Below are 17,975 nucleotides of genomic sequence, written 5' to 3'. Positions count from 1 at the left end.
GTCATGTGGCTGATGCTGTGGCAAGAGATGGGCGACGCTTGAGCTGAGTGGCCTCCCCGCGCCGAGCAGGCACCGCGCGCCCCCGCGTCCCGCGCGACATCGAAGAGAACGCGACTATCGAAGCGGGCGGCGGCCTCCTCGGAGCCGTGCCGCCGTTCCGTCAATATGGACGCAAGAGCCGCCAAAATGGGGCGCGCATATGGGTGTGAGGCGTTCGGCTCCTTCTCCACCGGCGACCTCCTAATTATTGCGCGCACACGCAGGTCCATGGACGACGACGACATCTACGGCGGCCTCGACGCCGCGGCGTCGTCCGCGGAGACCGCGGGCCTCCGGGAGCAGCTCGCCGCCGCCGAGGCCGAGCGCGACGCGCTGCGCGCCGACGCCGGCGCGGCGACGGCCGAGTCCGCGCGCCTGCGCGAGGCCAACGAGACCCTCGAGCGCAACATCTCGGTGCTCTTCAACACGGCCAAGGCCGAGATCGCGCGCAAGGACCGCGAGATCGAGCGGCTCGAGGCCGCGCGGGACCGGCGATGACGCCGGTCGTCGCGCTTTCTTGTTGTGTTAATGTGTGGTAGTTACTCTGCATGGTACTCTTCGACGAATTACTACACCCCACAACACACCTACCCCTCGGGGCGCCGCGGCCGGCGGCGGACGGCGTCGAGCATCTCCCGGTCGAAGGACGCGCGGAAGGCGATCTTCTCCGCCATCTTCGTCGGCTCGCGCACCGTGAGCATGTCGGCCATCTTCGTCTGCTCCGGGTAAGCGCCCGGGGGCAGGCTCGGCAGCAGCCGCCGCGACGACGTCGGCGTCGGCGGGCAGCTCCGGATCTTCTTGGGCACGCGCAGCAGGGGCCGCAGGGGCCGCGACCGCTTCGCCTTGGCCGGCGCGTAGGGGTCCGCGTCGCCCGCGCGCTTGAGCTCGCGCTCCGTCGCGCGCTCGACGTACCACTTCTCCTCGGACGCCTCGCGCGCGCGCCGGTCGGCCTGGTCCAGGCGCCGGCCGGCGTTGCCGATGCGCGTGTCGAAGTTCGGCAGGGACGCGCGCGGCCTCCGGATGAGCTCGCGCAGCGGCGGCACGGGCGCGTTGACTTTGTCGAGCCGCGCCAGCACGTTCGCGCGCGCCCGGGGCTCCCGCTTCGGGAGGCCGTCGTCCCAGCGGCCGCGGCGGTTGAGGGGCACGCGCGGCATGCGCATCTCGAGATCCAGCGAGTCGTCCGTCGGCGGCGACGCCATCAGCGACGTGTCAACCCTTCAGAATGCACACATCACCACCGCGTTGCATGTAACAGTAAGATTTATGAATGTTCAACAAAACCTCTCAGTGCGAGTTTTTACCTCGGCTCCGCCCAGGTGCTCGGCTGCTCGAGGTCCGTGGCGACGTGGACGGGCTCGTCGCGCCGCAGGCAGCGGCAGCGGCAGCAGGGCGCGCGCGCGGCCGCGCTGATGGACGCGACGTAGGCGCGCCGCTTCTCCTGGCGCCCGTCGCTGTCGTCGTCGTTGGCGATGCGCTCGCGGTGCTTGTCGAGGTAGTGGGCGACGTCGCGGTAGTTGAGGCAGTGGACCTTCTCGTGCGTGAAGACGAGCCACCAGAAGACGACCCAGGCGCCGACGGGGATCGCGCACATGAGCCACATGAGCCAGGCGCCGCGGGCGACGTAGACGTAGTTGTCCTCCTCGTCGATCGTGTACGCGCCCGTGAAGGACCCCGTCTCGACGAGCACGACGTGCGGCGTCGGCGACGTCCGCGTCCACGCGTCGTCGTCGTAGGACGACGCGTTGACGGTCGCGTAGGGGCGGTCGTAGAGCTGCTGCACGGGCGAGTCCGTGAACCAGGCGCAGTTCAGCGCCGCCGCGGCGCCCGCGTGCTCCTCCTGGAGCTTCTTGGGCTGCGTGAGCGTGTAGATGCTCCCCGAGTCGCTGTCCCAGAACTGCGCGTAGTCGCAGGGCCGGAACGGGAGGCTCGTCATGAACCAGTAGCCCCAATCGAAGGCCAAACCCATCAGGATGCCCATGTAGTTGACCCACTTGCCGCTGACGTAGATCGGCGGCACGAGGCGCCGGACCCACGCGCAGCAGTGCTCGAACTTGAGGCTCTCGATGTCGAGCGCGGAGATCTTGATCTCGCCCCCGGAAAAGTCGGGGAAGTCCCAGTCCTGCATGACGATCAGGATGTTCAGCGCGGCGACGCAGCAGCCCACGAAGTGGCGCGCGAATTCGTCGTTGGCCTCCGCGGACCAGAACCGCGACTTGCCGACGCTCTCGTTGATCTTCGTGTCGCCGGAGAGCACCTTTTCGACGTGCACGTAATCCGCGACCATCATGGGCACGCCGATGCCCCAGAAGACGACCAGCGCCGCCCGCGTCAGGAGCAGCCGCCGCTTCACGAACCACGCGGAAAAGCGCGCGATCTTCCCCGGCCGCTCGGCCGCGCCGTAGGCCTCGTAACCCACGCCCTGCTTCTGGTGGATGGCCTGGGCCATCTGGTCGACGACCGTGACCATGTTCCACGTGTCCGAAACGAACGTGAAGAGGCCCGCGAGGACGAGGTTGAAGAACGCGTACGTCCACGTGTGCATGCCGGAGCCGGCCTTGTGCTTTTCCGCGCCCGCCGCCGCGAGGGCGCCGTTGTAGACCTTGAGGCCGAAGAAGTAGGTCAGGCACGTGATCACGAACACGAGGAAGAGCGCGCCGTCCTGGTCCGCGAGCGGCTCGCGGTCCTCGTCGTGGCCGTCGTCGTAGCCGAAGAGCACGAGCTTCCACCGGTCCCGCAGGTGGCGCTGGGTCCGGAGGCCGAGGAACACGCCGAGAAAGGTCAGCGCGACCATGACGGCGAGCCGCAGCGCGAGGAACGGCGCGTCGTCGGGCTCGAGCCAGCCTGCGTGGAGCTCAAATCTTCAACCCGACTCCAATGTGAGCATATTCGAAAGGTTCGACGCAAGTTCGAGAACTTGATGAGAGCAATCGATTCGTCCAAAAATCAGCCGAATCGACGTCGATTTGGCCGAGCTAGAGAAATTCGAAAGTTTGGTCGGGACGTCCCAGCTCGCCGGTTGATTTCCACACAGGAGCCAGCCGTGGTAGATGTCGCCGATCATCGTCCCGTAGGACTCGCCGTTGCTGTACGTCGCCGGGTCGCCGTAGTAGACGTAGAGGTTGAGCAGCCAGACGAGCGCCGCGACGGCGACGCGGGCCGCCGGGTGCTTGACGACGTACCAGACGTCGCTCGTGAGCGGCGACGCGGCCTTGAGGTTTTCCCGGAGCATCTTGTGGTAGGCGCGGCTCGCGGACCCGGCGGAGTCGCGGCCGCGCTGGACGACGCCCTCGACGCCGGCCTGGAGGCCCTGCGTCGCCTTGGCCAGGCCCCGGCCCGCCGCGCGCGCCGCGTCGGCCGCGGCCGCGCCCGCGCGGCCCCGGAGCGAGTCCTTCTTCGCCGGCTCCATGGGCGCCGGGGCGTCGTCGGGCGGCACGCGGCCGTAGGTGTGGGCCTGCGTCGGCTCCTCGGCGGCGTTCGGGTCCGCGACGTAGCCGCCGAACGCCGGCGCGTCACCGGCGCCGCGCGCCGAGTCGCGGAGCGAGTCGCGGAGCTCGGGCTCGACGTTGCTCGCGGACGCGCGCGAGTACTGCGAGCTGCTCCGCCGCTGCGGCTCGGTCGGGTCCCAGGTCTCGGCCTGCGACGGCGGGCAGGCGGGCTGCGCCGGCGACGGCGGCAGCGACCGCAGCAGCGGGCTCTCGGTGGTCTCCCAGGTCTCGCTCTGCACCGGCGGCGCCGGGCCCACGGGCGCCGTGCCGGCCTTGCCCCAGCTGCCCCGCGGCGACGGGAACCCTATGGTGACTTCGAGGCGCGCAGCGGTTCTATCGCACAGTGCAAGCCCGCGCTTTCAAACCATTGAGGTTGACAGGGCACTTTAGAGAAACTGTCCACAGCATCCTGTGTGGCAGCCAGACGCTGCCCCCGGCTTGGAGAACACCGCGGCCAACAAGCTCGCGCAGCCGGGCGCGACCGAGGAGGCGGGTCCGCCCGACGAGACGCCATGGCGCCCTCCGCGAAGCTGAGCCCCGGCGAGGAGAAGGACTTCCAGCGCGACACGACGAAGATCAGCGACCTCGTGCTCCTCGACGAGATCTCGAGCAAGGGCATCACGTCCGAGCTCAGCGCGCGCTACCGCCGCGGCGAGATGTACACGTGCATCGGCCCCGTGCTCATCGCCGTGAATCCCTACAAGCTCCTCGAGAAGCAGGGGTCCATCTACCGCGACGGCGTCGCGCGGTTCTACTACGACAAGACGCCGCTCGAGGTCACGCCGCACGTCTACAGCGTCGCGGCGGAGGCGCTCAAGGGCATGCGGTCCAAGCGCCAGAACCAGTGCGTGTTGGTGTCCGGCGAGTCGGGCGCGGGCAAGACGGAGACGGCGAAGCAGCTCATGCAGTTCGTCGCGATCATCTCCGGCGGCGGCGCGACGCTCGAGGCGACGAAGCAGCAGCTGCTGGACAGCAACCCCGTGCTCGAGGCCTTCGGGAACGCCCAGACCGTGCGCAACGACAACTCGAGCCGCTTCGGCAAGTACATGGAGCTGAGCTTCGACTTCAAGGGCGACGTCGAGGGCGGCACGGTGTCCAACTACCTGCTGGAGAAGTCGCGCATCGTCGGCCACGGCGCCGGCGAGCGCGGGTTCCACATCTTCCACATGCTGACGTTGGGCGCCGACGCCAAGCTCCGCGAGGCCCTGTCGGGCCTCGGCGCGCCGCCGGCCTACGCGTTCCTCATGAACGAGGACAAGCGCGTCCCCAAGGTCGACGACGCGAAGGAGTTCGAGCTCTGGAAGGCCGCGACGACGAGCGTGCTGGCGGGCATCGGCTACGACGCCGAGGACGAGCGGGAGGTGTTGAGCCTCGTCGCCTTCGTGCTCGCGCTGGGCGAGCTCGAGTTCGAGGACCACGGCGACGACCGCGCGGCGACGGCCAAGGACCCGTCGAAGCTCGAGCGCGCCGCCACGCTCGCGGGCCTGACCGGGGGCGCCCTCGGCACGGCGCTGACGTCGCGGACGCTGAGCAAGCGCGGCGGCCGGTCGTCCGTGCAGATGTCGACGCTCGACGCAGGGCAGGAAAAGGGTGATTCCACGTCGCTTCAATGTGAGTGTTTCGCGCACGCGCGTTCTAGAAAAAGCATCCACGCTTCGAGAGCGCTCCGAGAGATGATCGCTCGTCCAAAAATCAGCCGAAACGAGTGGAAAGCGGCCGAGAAAGGAGCCTTTGAAATTGAGAATTTCGCACCCTTTTCCTGCCCAGGCTCGACGCGGCCGAGGCGCGCCTCACGACGCTCACGCTCGCGAAGGAGACGTACAAGCGCCTCTTCGACTGGGTCGTGAGACAGATCAACCAGGCCATCCTGCCGGCGCACGCGGCGACGTCCATCGGCATCCTCGACATCTTCGGCTTCGAGATCTTCGACGCGAACGGCTTCGAGCAGTTCTGCATCAACTACGTCAACGAGAAGCTCCAGCAGTACTTCATCGAGCTCACGCTCAAGGCGGAGCAGGAGGAGTACGCCGCCGAGGGCGTGCCCTGGCAGGACATCGAGTACTTCGACAACAAGGTCGTCTGCGACCTCATCGAGGCGAAGAAGCCGACGCTCGGCGTTTTGGCGCTTCTGGACGAGGCCGGCGCGTTCAAGGGCGCGGACACGGCCAAGCTCATGACCAAGTTCGACCAGCAGCTCAAGGGCAAGTTCGGCGGCCACTTCCACCCGTCGACGAACCTGAACCTGCGGACGACGTTCACGATCAAGCACTACGCGGGCGACGTCGACTACAAGGCCGACGACTTCCTCGACAAGAACGCGGACAGCATGTTCAACGACCTCATCGACACGATGAACTCGAGCGGCGCGGCCCTGCCCAAGGCGCTCTTCGAGGACGGCCGCACGGCCGAGGAGCGCGCGAAGCGGCCGCCGTCCGTGTCCGTGCAGTTCAAGGGCCAGGTCAACGAGCTCATGGCCGCGCTCCACGCGTGCAACCCCAACTACATCCGCTGCATCAAGCCCAACGACGAGAAGAAGCCCGGCCTAGCGGTGGAGGACCGCATCGACCACCAGGTGACGTACCTGGGCCTCGTCGAGAACGTCCGCGTCTGTGTGGAATTCAACCACTGGTTTGGGTGGTCCTGACCAAACTTCAGAATTCTCTAGCTCGGTCAAATCGAAGTCGATTCGGCTGATTTTTGGATGAATCGATTGCTCTCGTCGAGTTCTCGAAGCACAGCCGAAGAGCTTGCGTCGAAACTGTCGCATATGCGCACATTGAAGTCGGGTTGAAGATTTGAATTCCACACAGGTCCGCGTGCGCCGCGCGGGCTTCGCGTTCCGCATGGAGTACGGCGCCTTCGCGGAGCGCTTCAAGATGACGTCCGCGGCGACGTGGCCCGTCGTCCCCGGCGACGCCCGGGCCGCGTCCGTCGCCATCGTCTCCGCCGTGGACCCCGCGCCGCGGCTCAAGCACGTCGCGGGCGCCGCGCCGCCGCCGCTCGAGGAGACGACGGGCTACGTGCTCGGCAAGACGAAGATCTTCATCAAGGAGCCGCGGGCCATCTTCGCGCTCGAGGGCCGGCGCAACGCGTGCCTCGCGCGCGTCGTGTCCCACTTCCTCGCCGGCCCCGCGCGCATGAAGAGGGCGAAGAACTACCTCGCGTTCTGCAAGGCCAAGGCCACGCGGCTCGCGGCCCGGGCGCGCGCGCGCCTCGCCGTCAAGGCCAAGGAGAAGGCCTACGCGGCGAACCAGCTCATGCAGTCGCAGGCGCGGTCCTACCTCGACTACAAGGTCGTCAAGGGCATGAAGAAGCAGTTCCGGGGCAAGCCCCCGCGCTACTGGGCGAACAAGATCGCGCGCGTCGCGCGGGGCTACGCGACGCGCGGCCTCCTGGACAAGGCCCTCGTGGACAAGTGCAAGGCCGCGATGCGGCGCGTCCGCGACCACGCGTACGCGCGGGTGTTGCAGCCCATGGTCCGGTCCTTCGTCGCCTGCAAGCGCCTCGCGGCGCGGGAGCGGTCGGACTTCGACGCGACGAAGGCGCTGCTGGACTCCGAGGCGGGCATCCCCGTCGTGCGCCACGTCAAGGGGTCGCTGCTGAAGCCGAGCCACGGCGAGGACGACACGCTGAGCATCGTCGACGGCAGCCTCGCGACGAAGGCGCGGTCCATGTTCAACTCGGAGAAGCACCTCGTGCCCCTCGGGGACGTCACGGCCATCACCAAGGGCTGGGCCGGGTCGACGATCTTCCCAAAGTCCAAGGACGCGAACGCGCAGACGGACGTGCCCAAGTCGATCTTCATCCCCGCGAAGCGCGTCAAGGACGGCAAGGTCGTCCACGAGAACGAGCTGGCCGTCGTCCTGGGCACGAAGAAGCTCGCCGACTCCGTCTTCCGCACGCTCTACATCGTCAAGCACGGCGCGGCCGTCGTGTCCTGGAGGATGGTCCACGCGCGGCCGTCCAAGATCAAGCGCGTCGGCGACACATTCGTCGTCGAGCCCGCGGCCTGGTAGGCGCGCGGAGCGACCAGGCGGGGCGCGACCGTCGCTCCGCGCTTTCGCCGCGTCGAGCCGACCCCGAGACCCCCCGTTTTAAAACATTACCGCGTAGGGTCGTCGGCGGCGAGCGCGCGCGCGGCGCCGTGGAGCAGCGCCGCGACGGGCGACGCGTCCTCGCCGCGCGCGAGGCGGTCCGTCGCGGCTCGCAGCGCCGCGGCGCGCGCGCGGAGCCGGTCCGCCTCGCCGCGGTCGCCCGCGGCGAGGGCCGCGTCGCGCTTCGCCCTGAAGTCGAGGAGCGGCGCGGCGCAGCGGAACGCGGCGAGCGCGTCCTCCGCGTCGCGCGCGGCGTCGACCTCGCCGAGCAGCGACCCGAAGTGGGTCGCGACCTGGCCCTGGGCCTCGACGGCGAGCGCCGCCGCCGGCCGGTCGTCCGCGGCGGTCGAGGACCCGGGCCCGCGCGCGAGGCGCTCGAGCGCGCGCGCGAAGCGCTCGAGCCGCGCCGCGGACCGCAGGAACGTCGCCAAATTCTCGCGCACGACGCCGCGCACCTTGCGCTCCTGCGTGCCCAAGCGCGCCTTGAGCGTCGCCCAGCCCGCCTCGAGCTGCGCGAACGACGCCGCGCCGTGCGCGCCGTTGAGGTACGCGACCGCGTCAAAGTCCTTGGCGTGCGCGAGCGCCGCGTGTCCCGCGCCGCGCCGCGGCGACGCGGGCTCGGCGTTCAGGCCCAGCGGGTCCGCCTCGCCGCCGCCGGCCTCGGCGCCGAGCGCGAGCGCCGCGTCGTCGTCGTCCGCGCCGCCGCACCAGCCGTCGCCGCCGTCGAGCGCCGCCGCCTCGGCCCAGGTCACGGGATGCGGCGCGAAGGAGAAGCGCTCCTCGTCCGTCTCCGCCTCCTTGGCCTCCGCGGCGCGGGCCGCGAGCTTGGCGCGCGCGCGCTCCTCGGCGACGCGCCGCGACAGGGCCCGCGACGCCTCCTCCTGGAGCTCGACGTCCTCCTCCGGCTCCTGGATCTCGACCTTGGGCTTCTTCACCGCCTTCTTCGCCTTCTTCACCCACGCGTTGGACTTGGGGCGGGGCATGGTGCTCGTCGAGAACTCAGCACATCGGCCCTATAAATGCGACATGTTGAGCTGCAACAATCGCAGAATTACCACAGTCAAGCCGTGGCCAGCCCCAGCCAGTGCGACAAAGTCCTCTTCGACGTCGTCGCTGGCCGCGGCGCGCCGTCGGACGCAACAGGAAACGATCCTCGGGCAGCCGCAACGCCACCGCAAGAACCAGCCACCGAGACCACCATGGCCTCGACGAGCGCGGACCCGCTGGTCTACGAGGCGCCGGCCTGGCTCAAGGAGCTCGACGGCGGGAAGAGCGGCATCAACCGCGAGGACATCAAGGTGCGCACGCTCAGCGAGACCTACGTCGTCGTCGAGGGCGACGCGGGCGTCGCCGACATCTTCCCGGCGCTCGAGGCGCCGGGCCCCGCGACGGACGGCGACGAGCTCGCCGACGACGCCGGCGGCCTCTGGAGCGCGATCATGGCCCCGGACGCGCCCGACGCCGCCGCGCCGGCGCCCGCGCAGGAGGTCGTCTACGCCGACGGCGGCGCGGGCTCCTGGCAGTGGTACGTCGTCATCGGCAAGGCCGGCGCGACGATCCGGCGGGGCGCGAACCTGAACACGCCGCTCGTCGACGAGCTCCGGCGCGGCACCAAGGTCGCGGTGCTCGACACGCCCAAGTCCTACGCCGAGGACACGACGAAGGGCTCCGTGCGCTGCTACCTCCGCAAGCCGCTCCAGGGCTGGTGCTCGCTGAAGCTGCTGGCCGAGTGCGACGCGCCGAAGGACGCGGCCGACGCGCGCGCGCTCGTGGCCATCGCGGACGTCACGGACGCGTCGGTCGACACGGCCGCGCGCCAGAAGGCCCAGGAGGCCCAGGCCCTGGAGCGCGCGAAGAAGCTCAAGGCCGACTTCCTCAGCGTGCGCGCCGCGCCGTCGCCCGACGGAGCGGTCGTGGGCACCGTGCGCCGGGCGCGCGGCAAGGTCACGGTCGTCGAGTTCGCGCCCGCGGGGCTCCACGTCGGCGACTCCAACGAGGCGTTGGACGCGCGGGCCGCGAACTGGGCGCGCATCTCCGCGCCCTGCGAGGGCTGGGTGCCCCTCGCGGCGCTCGAGGCGGACAACGTCTGCGCGCGGCGCTACCGCTTGAACGACCCGGAGAAGATGAAGAAGCCCCCGAACATCGTGCCGGACCAGCTGAACGGCGACGGCACGTGCCGCCGCAACCCGATCCGGTGCGCGTGCCTCCACGACGCGGGCACGCACGCGGAGGCGTTCTCCGCGCGGGACATGGGCGGCATCGCGGCGTACATGCGGCGCCACCACCAGATGACCCTCGTCTTCGCCGAGGGCGACGTGCGCGTCTTCGACGGCCAGTACGTGCTGCGGGGCGACCGCTACGTCATCGACGAGGACGCGCTCGACGGCCTCGAGCCGCCGCCGCGCGACGGCGTCGCGCCGAACTGCGTCGGCCAGGCCTGGCTCGCGCACCGCCTGATCACGGACGCGGACGACGACGACGAGGCGGTGATCTCGCGGCCGGCGCCGGACGCCGCGGGGCCCGCGGGGCCCGACGACGTCGACGACGACGCGACGGAGGGCGCGCCGGACGCGACGGAGCGTGCGGCGGCCGGGGACGGCGCGGCGGCCGGCGCGGCGGTCGGCGACGCGGCGCCGGCCGCCGGGGCCGCCGGCGGGGCCCCGGCGCCGCCGCCGCCGACGAAGCTCCGCTACGAGTACCGGGGCGTCGCCGAGGGTCTGTGCACCCTCATCCATTTTCTGAGCACGGACGGCGTCAAGTGGCGCGAGCGCGCGCTCAACGGCTGCCGGTTCTGCGTCGCGCACGGCCAGGCCGCGGACCTCATGACCATCTTCTGGGCCATGTGCGGGTCGGGCCACATGCACGACGCGCTCAAGGGCTGCGGCGACGAGGGGTCGGGCTTCCCGCGGTCCATGCGCGACCGGAGCCACTACGTCATGCCCTACAGCGTCTGGTTCATGCCCATCGCGGCGTGCCTCGTCGGCGGCTCCGAGTTCGGGTGGGCGGACCAGCTCGACGCCATGGGCCAGGCCATCGCCATCGAGCTCCGGCGCCTGCTCAAGAAGGCGCCGCCGGAGGCGTCGCCGGCGGACCTGGGCTACAAGCTCAAGTACGGCGCGGACCGCCACGGCAAGGTCCAGACGCTCTTCTCCCGGAGCCGCCTCGAGTTCCCGTCCCTCCACGTCATCGGCAAGCACGACGTCCACCGCGCCTCCGCCGAGCGCCTCTACTGCGCCTACTCCGACGGCAGCCGCCGCGTCATGTACTACGACGGCAAGACGGAGATGCCCGAGGAGGAGTTCTACGGCGCGGAGGTCTGCCGCTTCGTCGCGCGCGCCATGATGGAGGACGCGGGCACGACCTACGACCACGGGCCCCCGTCCTACTGATCTAATTTTGGATACAGGGTAATTAGAAATGCCGCGCGCCACCTTCAGACGATCTCCGCGCCGCGGCCCTTGCCGAGGGTCGTGGGCGACGACGCGGCTCGTCGCTCGACGACGCTGTCGGACCAGGCGGCCGGCGGCGTCTTGGGGATCAACGTCTGCGTCGCGTCCAGGAGGTCGTCGAAGTTGACCGCGTCGTCCTCGTTGAAGTGGAACATGTGCGTGATCGACAGGTACGCGCGCCACGTGAGGTAGATGCTGTAGGACAGGATCAGCGTCGACGCCGCCGCGGCCTCGGGCGCCATCAGGATCCAGGACCCGAAGACGGCCGTCACGAGGAGCGCCATCATGCCCACGCCGAAGAGGCTGAACACGTTGCGCCGCAGCTGGTACATGCCGTCGACGGCCCGGACCATCGAGCCGTCGGGCCCGCGCATGGCCAGGCCCGTGCCCCACACCGACAGGAACGTCGTGTTCGCGACGCACAGAATGTTCGCCGACAGGGAGACGATGGACGAGATGTAGTAGAGGAACTTGACCACGCGGTTCGTGTCCGCCGGGCAGTCGAACTCGATGAACGCCGTCACCGTGAACCCGGCGAGCACCGCCGCCTGCGTCCCGACGGCGTTGAAGTTCCCGTGGTGCAGGTTGAACTCCTTCTCCTTGAGCGCGATGCTGTTCTGCCGGATGGACGACTGGAGCAGGAGCTTGTCCGCCGCGAGCATGGTGCCTCTTTTCCTCGGTCGCGCGCGTTGTCGGGGAGAGGACGGGAGAGCTGCGCGACGGCGCGGCAGGGGAGAAGACGGAGAGCTGCGACGGCGCACGCGAGAGGCGGTCCCGCGGGCAGCAACGCTTCGTCGCGACCCACACAAACGACGCGTCGACCAGCAGCGACGAGGCGCCAGCGAAACATCGGCGAAACCTCCGACCTTGCACCCCACGAACGGCGCATGATGGGCGCTCGGGCAGCCCGCTTCTCGATGCTATACACCGCTTAAAAGCTCGCCATGCCGCCGCTACTACAAGTCATCGCGCCGACGCACGCGGCCATGCCGAACGCGTCCATCGAGGTCATGGTCAACTGCTTCCGCGCGCAGACGAGCGGCGCCTGGCGCCTGACGATCGTGAGCGACGGCCCGGACGCGCGCGCCGACGCCGTCGTGCGGCGCTACGCCCGCGAGGAGGCGCTGCGCTTCCTGGCGACGGACCGGGCCTACGGCGACCACGGCCACACGCCGCGCGAGGTCGGGCTGCACGCGGACGCGTCGCCGCCGCCGTGGACCGTGCTCACGGGCGTCGACAACTACTACGTGCCGCTCTACGTCGAGACGCTCGCGGCGGCGATCGCGGCGCACCCCGACGTCGGCCTCGTCTACCACGACTTCCTGCTGGACATGAAGGCGCGTCCGCCGTCGCGTCGTCGCCGCGCGCCTCGAGACCGCCGCCCCCGCCGCAGGGCGAGCAGGCCGCCGCCGCCGAGTACGACCGCGCCCTGCGCGAGTACGGCGCGGGCGCGGCGCCGCCGGACGACGCCGACGTCGTCGTCCTGCGGCCGCTGCTCGACGGCCGCGTCGAGGAGATCCGCTTCCGCCGCGACGACGACGTCGCCGCCGTCGCGCGCGACTTCGCGCGTCCGCCCGCGTCCCGGAGGCGGGCCGCCGCGCCGACGCGTGATCGTAGGTCGCGTCGGCGGGCCTCGCGTCCGGCGGCGGCTGCGACGACGCCGGCTGCGTCGCCGACCTCCTCGCGCGCGCGATGGCCGCGGAGGCGCGGAGCGCGGGGCCGTCGGCCGTCGGCGGCGGCCGGCCCCGGTCCCTGCCGCCCTACGCGGGCCACATCGACGCGACGATCGACGAGTCGGGCATGCTCGACGTCGGCGCCGTCGCCGTCCGCACGGACGTCGCGCGCGCGGTCGGCTTCGGATGGCGGCACCACGCGGCCGACTTCGCCTACGTCCAGGCCGTCCGGGCCGAGCTCGACCGGCGCGGGCTGCGCGTCCTGAAGCTCCCCCAGACGCTGTACGTGCACAATTAACTCGTCCTTGAAGGGCACCTTGATGTTGTCGACGCCAGGGAGAGAGCATGGGCTACTCGTCCTCCTCCTCCTCCTCGTCGTCGAGCGACGACGACCGGCGCGCGAAGAAGGAGCGCAAGAAGAAGGAGAAGAAGCGGCAGAAGAAGGAGAAGAAGCGCCAAAAGAAGGAGCGCAAGCGCGACAAGAAGCGCAAGCGCGAGGAGGAGGAGGCCCTCGAGGAGGCGGACCCGGCGCAGCTCGAGGCCTTCCGCGCCGCCGTGCAGGGCCCGAAGCGCTTCGAGGGGCCCGCCGCGCCGGCGCCGGCGTCCGCGCTCGACGCGTCGACGGCCGAGCAGCGCGCGGAACGGCTCGGCCTGCCCAAGGGCCTCGTGCGCACGTCCGTGCGCACGCACTCCATCTCCGACGGCGCGTCGAAGAGCCTGTTCGGCTACGGCGGGTCCGCGAACCCGGCGCAGCAGGCGCGCGTGAAGCGCGAGCGCACGGCCCAGAAGGCGCTGGCCACGGCCAAGGCGGTCCTCGCGGCGCGCGCGGGCGCGCCCGAGCCCGACGCGCCGTCCGCGGGGACCCTGAGCTCGCGCTTCGACAGCGGCGGCTTCGCGCGACGATAATGCTAGCTTTAGACGAGGCTGAACGCGGACTGGACGAGGCGGCTCACGGCGTAGTACTCCGGGCAGAGGGGCCCGTCGACGACGAGCTGCGCGTTGCCGCGGTCGTCCGCGGCCTTGCGGACGACGATGGCGCCGTCGCAGACGAGGGACCCGGCCTTGAAGACGGCCTTGACGCCCTCGGCCGCGAGCTTCTCCTTGAGCGCGGGGAGGACGACGTCCCGCGCGCTGAGCCAGAGCTTCGACGGCGCGGCCCCGGCGCCGTCGGCGTCCGCCGCCTCGAGCAGCTCGCTGTCGAGGACGAGCTTCGTCGCCTTCGCGCCGTCGTCGTCGACGAGCACGGCCGAGAAGACGCGCGACACGTCGAAGCCGTCGCCGAGGGACGTCGCCGCGGCCTGGTGCGCGTGGACGATGCGCCAGCTGAGCTCCGCGTCCGCGAGCGGCGCGCGGCCGAGCCAGGGGCCGAGGTCGACGGTCTCGCCGGGCCGGGGCGCGGCGACGAGCGCCTCGGCCCGCTCGGGGAAGAGGCGGTCGCGCGCGAACTTGGCCAGCTTCTCCGCCGCGCCGTCCCTGCCCGCCGCGACGGCGGGGCAGACGAGGACGCCCCGCGGCGCGACGCGGCTCAGGAGCGCCTTGAGGGACCGGCCGTCGCAGAGGCCCTCGAGGCCGCGGACGCGGACGACGCGGCACCGCACGTCGAGGTCCACGGGCATGCGGTCCCAGCGCGTCGTCGCGTCGTCGTCGCTCGGCGCGTCGTCGTAGGCCGCGTCGAAGACCGCGCGGCCCCGCTTCCGCGGCGCGGCCGCGGCCGCCGCGGCCTCGTCCGCGCCGTCGGCCTCCGGTGCCTCCTCCTCGACGGGGTCGTCCTCGCCGAGGAAGTTCATGCCGTCGCGCGTCTCCAACCCGAGGAGGCTCGACCGCGCCTTGACGAGCGCCGCCCTGATCGCCTCGGGCAGCGGCGCGCCGTAGTCGTCGGACGGCGCCTTTTTCGCTAAAGGCGCGAACGTCGGGTGCGCGGGCTGCGCGAAGCGCGCGAAGAGCGCGTTGGCCTTGAAGGACTCGAGCAGCTCGCGCTGCGTGCGCCGGCGCACGCGGCGGCCGCCGTCGCGGCCGTCGCCCGCGGGGCCCTCGAGGCCGACGTCGCCCGCGGCGTCGTCGTCGTCGTCGTCGAGGTCGACGGCGCCGCCGTCCTCGTCCTCGAGGAGCAGCACGCCCCGCGCCATCTCCTCGGCGCGCCGCCGCAGGTCCGCCTCGGCCCGGGCCGCCTCGAGGCGCGCCCTCTTGGCCGCGACGGCCGCGTCGAGCTCCGCGCCCGACAGGGGCACGCGCGAGCCGCGCCGCGTCGCCACGCTCCGCGCGCCGCCCTCGAGCGCCGCGGCGGCGGACGGCGCGCCGCCCCGGGGCCGCGCGGGCGCCGTGAGGCAGACGCAGCAGCGCTCGTCGGAGGCCCACGCGCGGAGGAGCGCCGCGCCCGCGCCGCACTCGAGCTCGCCGCGCGCGGCGACGACGCACTTGGGCGCGTCGCCCCTCAGGGCGTCCTCGACGGAGGCGACGACGCGCACCTCGCGCAGCGCCAGCGGGTGGCCCGAGCGGCGCTTCGACGCGCCGTCGAAGGCCTTTTGCGCGTCGCCGCACATCCACTCGATCTGCGACCGCGCGAAATCCAACACGTTCTTCGCCATGCTGTGGACGAAGACGAGGTCGTAGGCGCCGCCGAGGCGCTTCGACCGCCAGGCCTCGTCGAGGGCGAGGCAGAGCTCGAGGCCCCGCGACCCGCAGTCCGCGGGCACGAGGCAGTGGCCGCCGCGGCGCAGCGCCTCGAGCGCGGCGGCCACCAACGCGTCCTCGGCGGCGGGCCGCGAGGCGTTCGTGGTCGTCTTATCCTTGGAGGCCTCGACGTCGCGGGCGACGGCGCCGCAGTCCGTGATGAAGACCGCGGGCCGCCGCGTCTCGGCGCTCGTCGACAGCGCGGCGCCGGCGACGTGGCGCTCGTCCGCGTGGTGCGCGTCGACGCAGTAGACGATGTCGTCGGCGCCGAGGCGCACGCGCCAGTAGGCGCCGCCGACGCTGTGGCCGCAGCGGTGCGCCGTGATGACGACGCCCGCGCCCTTGCCCCGGAGCGACAGCGGCTGGTCGAACTTCAGCGGCCGCATCTTCCCGAAGGCCGCGTCGACGTCGTCGAGCGTGAACTTGGACCGCGCCGCGTCGCGGCCGAAGGACGCGCGGTAGCCGGCCCAGGCCTCGTACATGGTCACGAAGCCGAGCTTCGTCACGGGCAACGTCGCGTAGATCGGCGCGCGGAGGCCGTAGCGCGCCTTCGCCGCCGCGAGCGCGCCGAGGTGGCGCAGCTCGTGGTGCGAGATGAGCACCAGATCCACGTCCTTGGCGACGGCGCCGATGCGCTCGAAGCACGCCTCCTCGAAGCCCACGTCGCAGCCGCAGTCCAGCAATATGGTCACGTCGCCGACGACGAGCACGGACCCGTAGGCCGGCGCGCCCAGGGGCGTCCAGGAGGCGCGCATCGTTACTGTGTGGTGTTTTTGCGGCGCGTTGCGGCGCGTTGCGGCGCGCGCTCGTCGAGCGCGTCGAGCCGGGCGGCGAGCTGCACCTCGAGCTCTTTGCTCGGTCCGCAGCGGGCCGGGGGTCTTTGCGCGATGCGCGCGGCCGCGACGCGCTCGGCGCGTCGACGCAGGGCTAGGCCGCCACCCAGTCCTACCTGAACTCGAACCACAAAAAGGGCGGGTCGCACCTCTCGGACGCGGACGTCGCCGCGTGGGCGTCCGGCCGGTTCTGAGCGGTTAGTCACGGCGGTGGACTGCGCCCGCCCGGCGGCCGCCGCGGCGGAAGATGGGCGCGAAGTGGTCGTACGGGAACTCGTAGAGGCGGTGCACGAAGCGCATGTGCTTGAACTCGGCCATCTTCCAGAAGTCGTTGCCGTGCGGGCACTCGATCCTACGATGGCGCAACCTGCGCAGGTGCTGCGGGCCGGGCCGGCCGCCATCTCCACGGGCAAGACGCCGCGCCACAAGGAAGACGTCGCGCTCGTCGGCGCCGCGACGTGCATGAACCCGCACGTCATCGGCGCGCTCGGCTGGGCGGCCGTCATCGGCGTGCCGCCCAAGGGCCTCGACTACATCGCGGATGGGAAGCGACGGTCGACGGCGGCGTCGGCGCGCGGCGTCCACGGTGGCAACTTGATGGACGAGGTCCAGAAGTTCGAGGAAGCCGAGGGCGCGCCGGGCGACGAGGCGGCGCTGCAAGGTGTCGTCGACAGCGCCACGCAGGCGCTCTACGGCCGGGGTGGATCGGATGGAGGGCCACGCCGCCGCGCATCCGACACCACACCTCCCTGGGCACACGAAGCGAATCATCTTTATAGCAAACACTCGACGCGGCGCTCTGCGCGCGGCGGACGAAGGAGGGGGCGGCGCGGCGCGGCGGACCGGCGGCGGCGCGGCGCCCCGAGGGGCGCGCGCGCCTCAGAACGCGTCCGTGGACGTGACCGTGACGCCCGCGGCGGCCATCTCCGCCTCGAAGTCCGCCGCGGCCTTCTCGAAGGAGACGACGGGGCTCGTCGCGTCCTTGAGGAGCACGAGGTTGGACAGGGGCGTGCCCGCGGGCCACGCCGCGACCATGTCGCGGACGCTGTAGTTGACGCAGTGGCTCTTCGCCTGGCCGCAGCAGACGACGGCCTTGTGGGCCGCGAGCGACGCGATGAGCGGCGCGTTGAGCTTCGTCGTCGCGTCGTCGTCGAGCTCGACCTCGGCCTTGAAGCACGAGTACATCTCCGTCTTGTTGTTCATGCCCTTGAGCAGGTAGGCGACGTCCTTGTTCCGCGACCGGCTCCAGGCCGCGAGCGCCTCCTTGAGGGGCGACCGCACGGCGTGGCCCTCCGTGCCCAGGATGCAGTGCTCGGGCCAGACGACGAGCGCGAAGCGGCCGCCCGCCTCGAGCGCCGCGACGTACGACTTCGCCCAGTCGCGGAGCGCCGGGTCCCGCGCGCGCCAGGCGCCGTCCGCCAGGGCCTTGCTCCCGATGACCGTGAACGGCAGCGGCCGCGCGGCGGCGTCGTCGGGCTTCTCCCAGAAGCTCGGGTTCGCGATGTGGCGCGTCTGGTGGCTGTCGAGCGTCACCAACACCGTGTCGATCCGGTCCGCGTGCTTCTCCAGGAACGCCGCCGTGCGCTTCGTGTCGTCGTCGGCGCCGGGCACGGCCAGCGACCCGCCGTCGTGGAAGTCGTTCTGCGGGTCGATGATCACGAGGCAGACGTCTCCGCCGGCGATGCCGTCGCCGCCGACGAGCGTCGCGGCCCGGGTGGCGGCCATCGTTCGG

General features: G+C 71.3%; 4 protein-coding genes across 4 annotated transcripts; 1 reads left to right on the top strand and 3 right to left on the bottom strand.

The window, feature by feature from the left end:
• Positions 1 to 626: 626 nt before the first annotated feature.
• On the bottom strand, positions 627 to 3,445 carry AURANDRAFT_64595 (hypothetical protein; the record flags this gene model as incomplete). Its single annotated transcript, XM_009039274.1, has 3 exons — positions 627 to 1,254; positions 1,341 to 2,880; positions 3,067 to 3,445. 3 exons carry the CDS (start codon positions 3,443 to 3,445, stop codon positions 627 to 629), a joined length of 2,547 nt encoding a protein of 848 aa, XP_009037522.1.
• A 591-nt stretch (positions 3,446 to 4,036) lies between these two features.
• Positions 4,037 to 6,637, top strand: AURANDRAFT_27280 (hypothetical protein; the record flags this gene model as incomplete). Its single annotated transcript, XM_009039540.1, has 3 exons — positions 4,037 to 5,085; positions 5,292 to 6,123; positions 6,335 to 6,637. Coding segments are annotated over 3 exons (2,184 nt in total), but the record flags the coding sequence as incomplete, so codon positions are not given.
• Positions 6,638 to 15,631: 8,994 nt separating this feature from the next.
• On the bottom strand, positions 15,632 to 16,165 carry AURANDRAFT_27422 (hypothetical protein; the record flags this gene model as incomplete). Its single annotated transcript, XM_009039273.1, has 1 exon — positions 15,632 to 16,165. A coding segment is annotated over one exon (534 nt), but the record flags the coding sequence as incomplete, so codon positions are not given.
• Positions 16,166 to 17,122: 957 nt separating this feature from the next.
• Positions 17,123 to 17,968, bottom strand: AURANDRAFT_27341 (hypothetical protein; the record flags this gene model as incomplete). The annotated part of the gene is made up of 1 exon (XM_009039272.1): positions 17,123 to 17,968. The coding sequence occupies one exon, from the start codon at positions 17,966 to 17,968 to the stop codon at positions 17,123 to 17,125; it is 846 nt and encodes a 281-aa protein (XP_009037520.1).
• Positions 17,969 to 17,975: the final 7 nt, after the last annotated feature.

The sequence above is a fragment of the Aureococcus anophagefferens genome (genome assembly GCF_000186865.1).
Source record: "Aureococcus anophagefferens unplaced genomic scaffold AURANscaffold_11, whole genome shotgun sequence".
Lineage (NCBI taxonomy): Eukaryota > Pelagophyceae > Pelagomonadales > Pelagomonadaceae > Aureococcus > Aureococcus anophagefferens.
The sequence above is the reverse complement of the archived record's forward strand: the minus strand, read 5'-3'. Positions and strand labels throughout refer to the sequence as shown.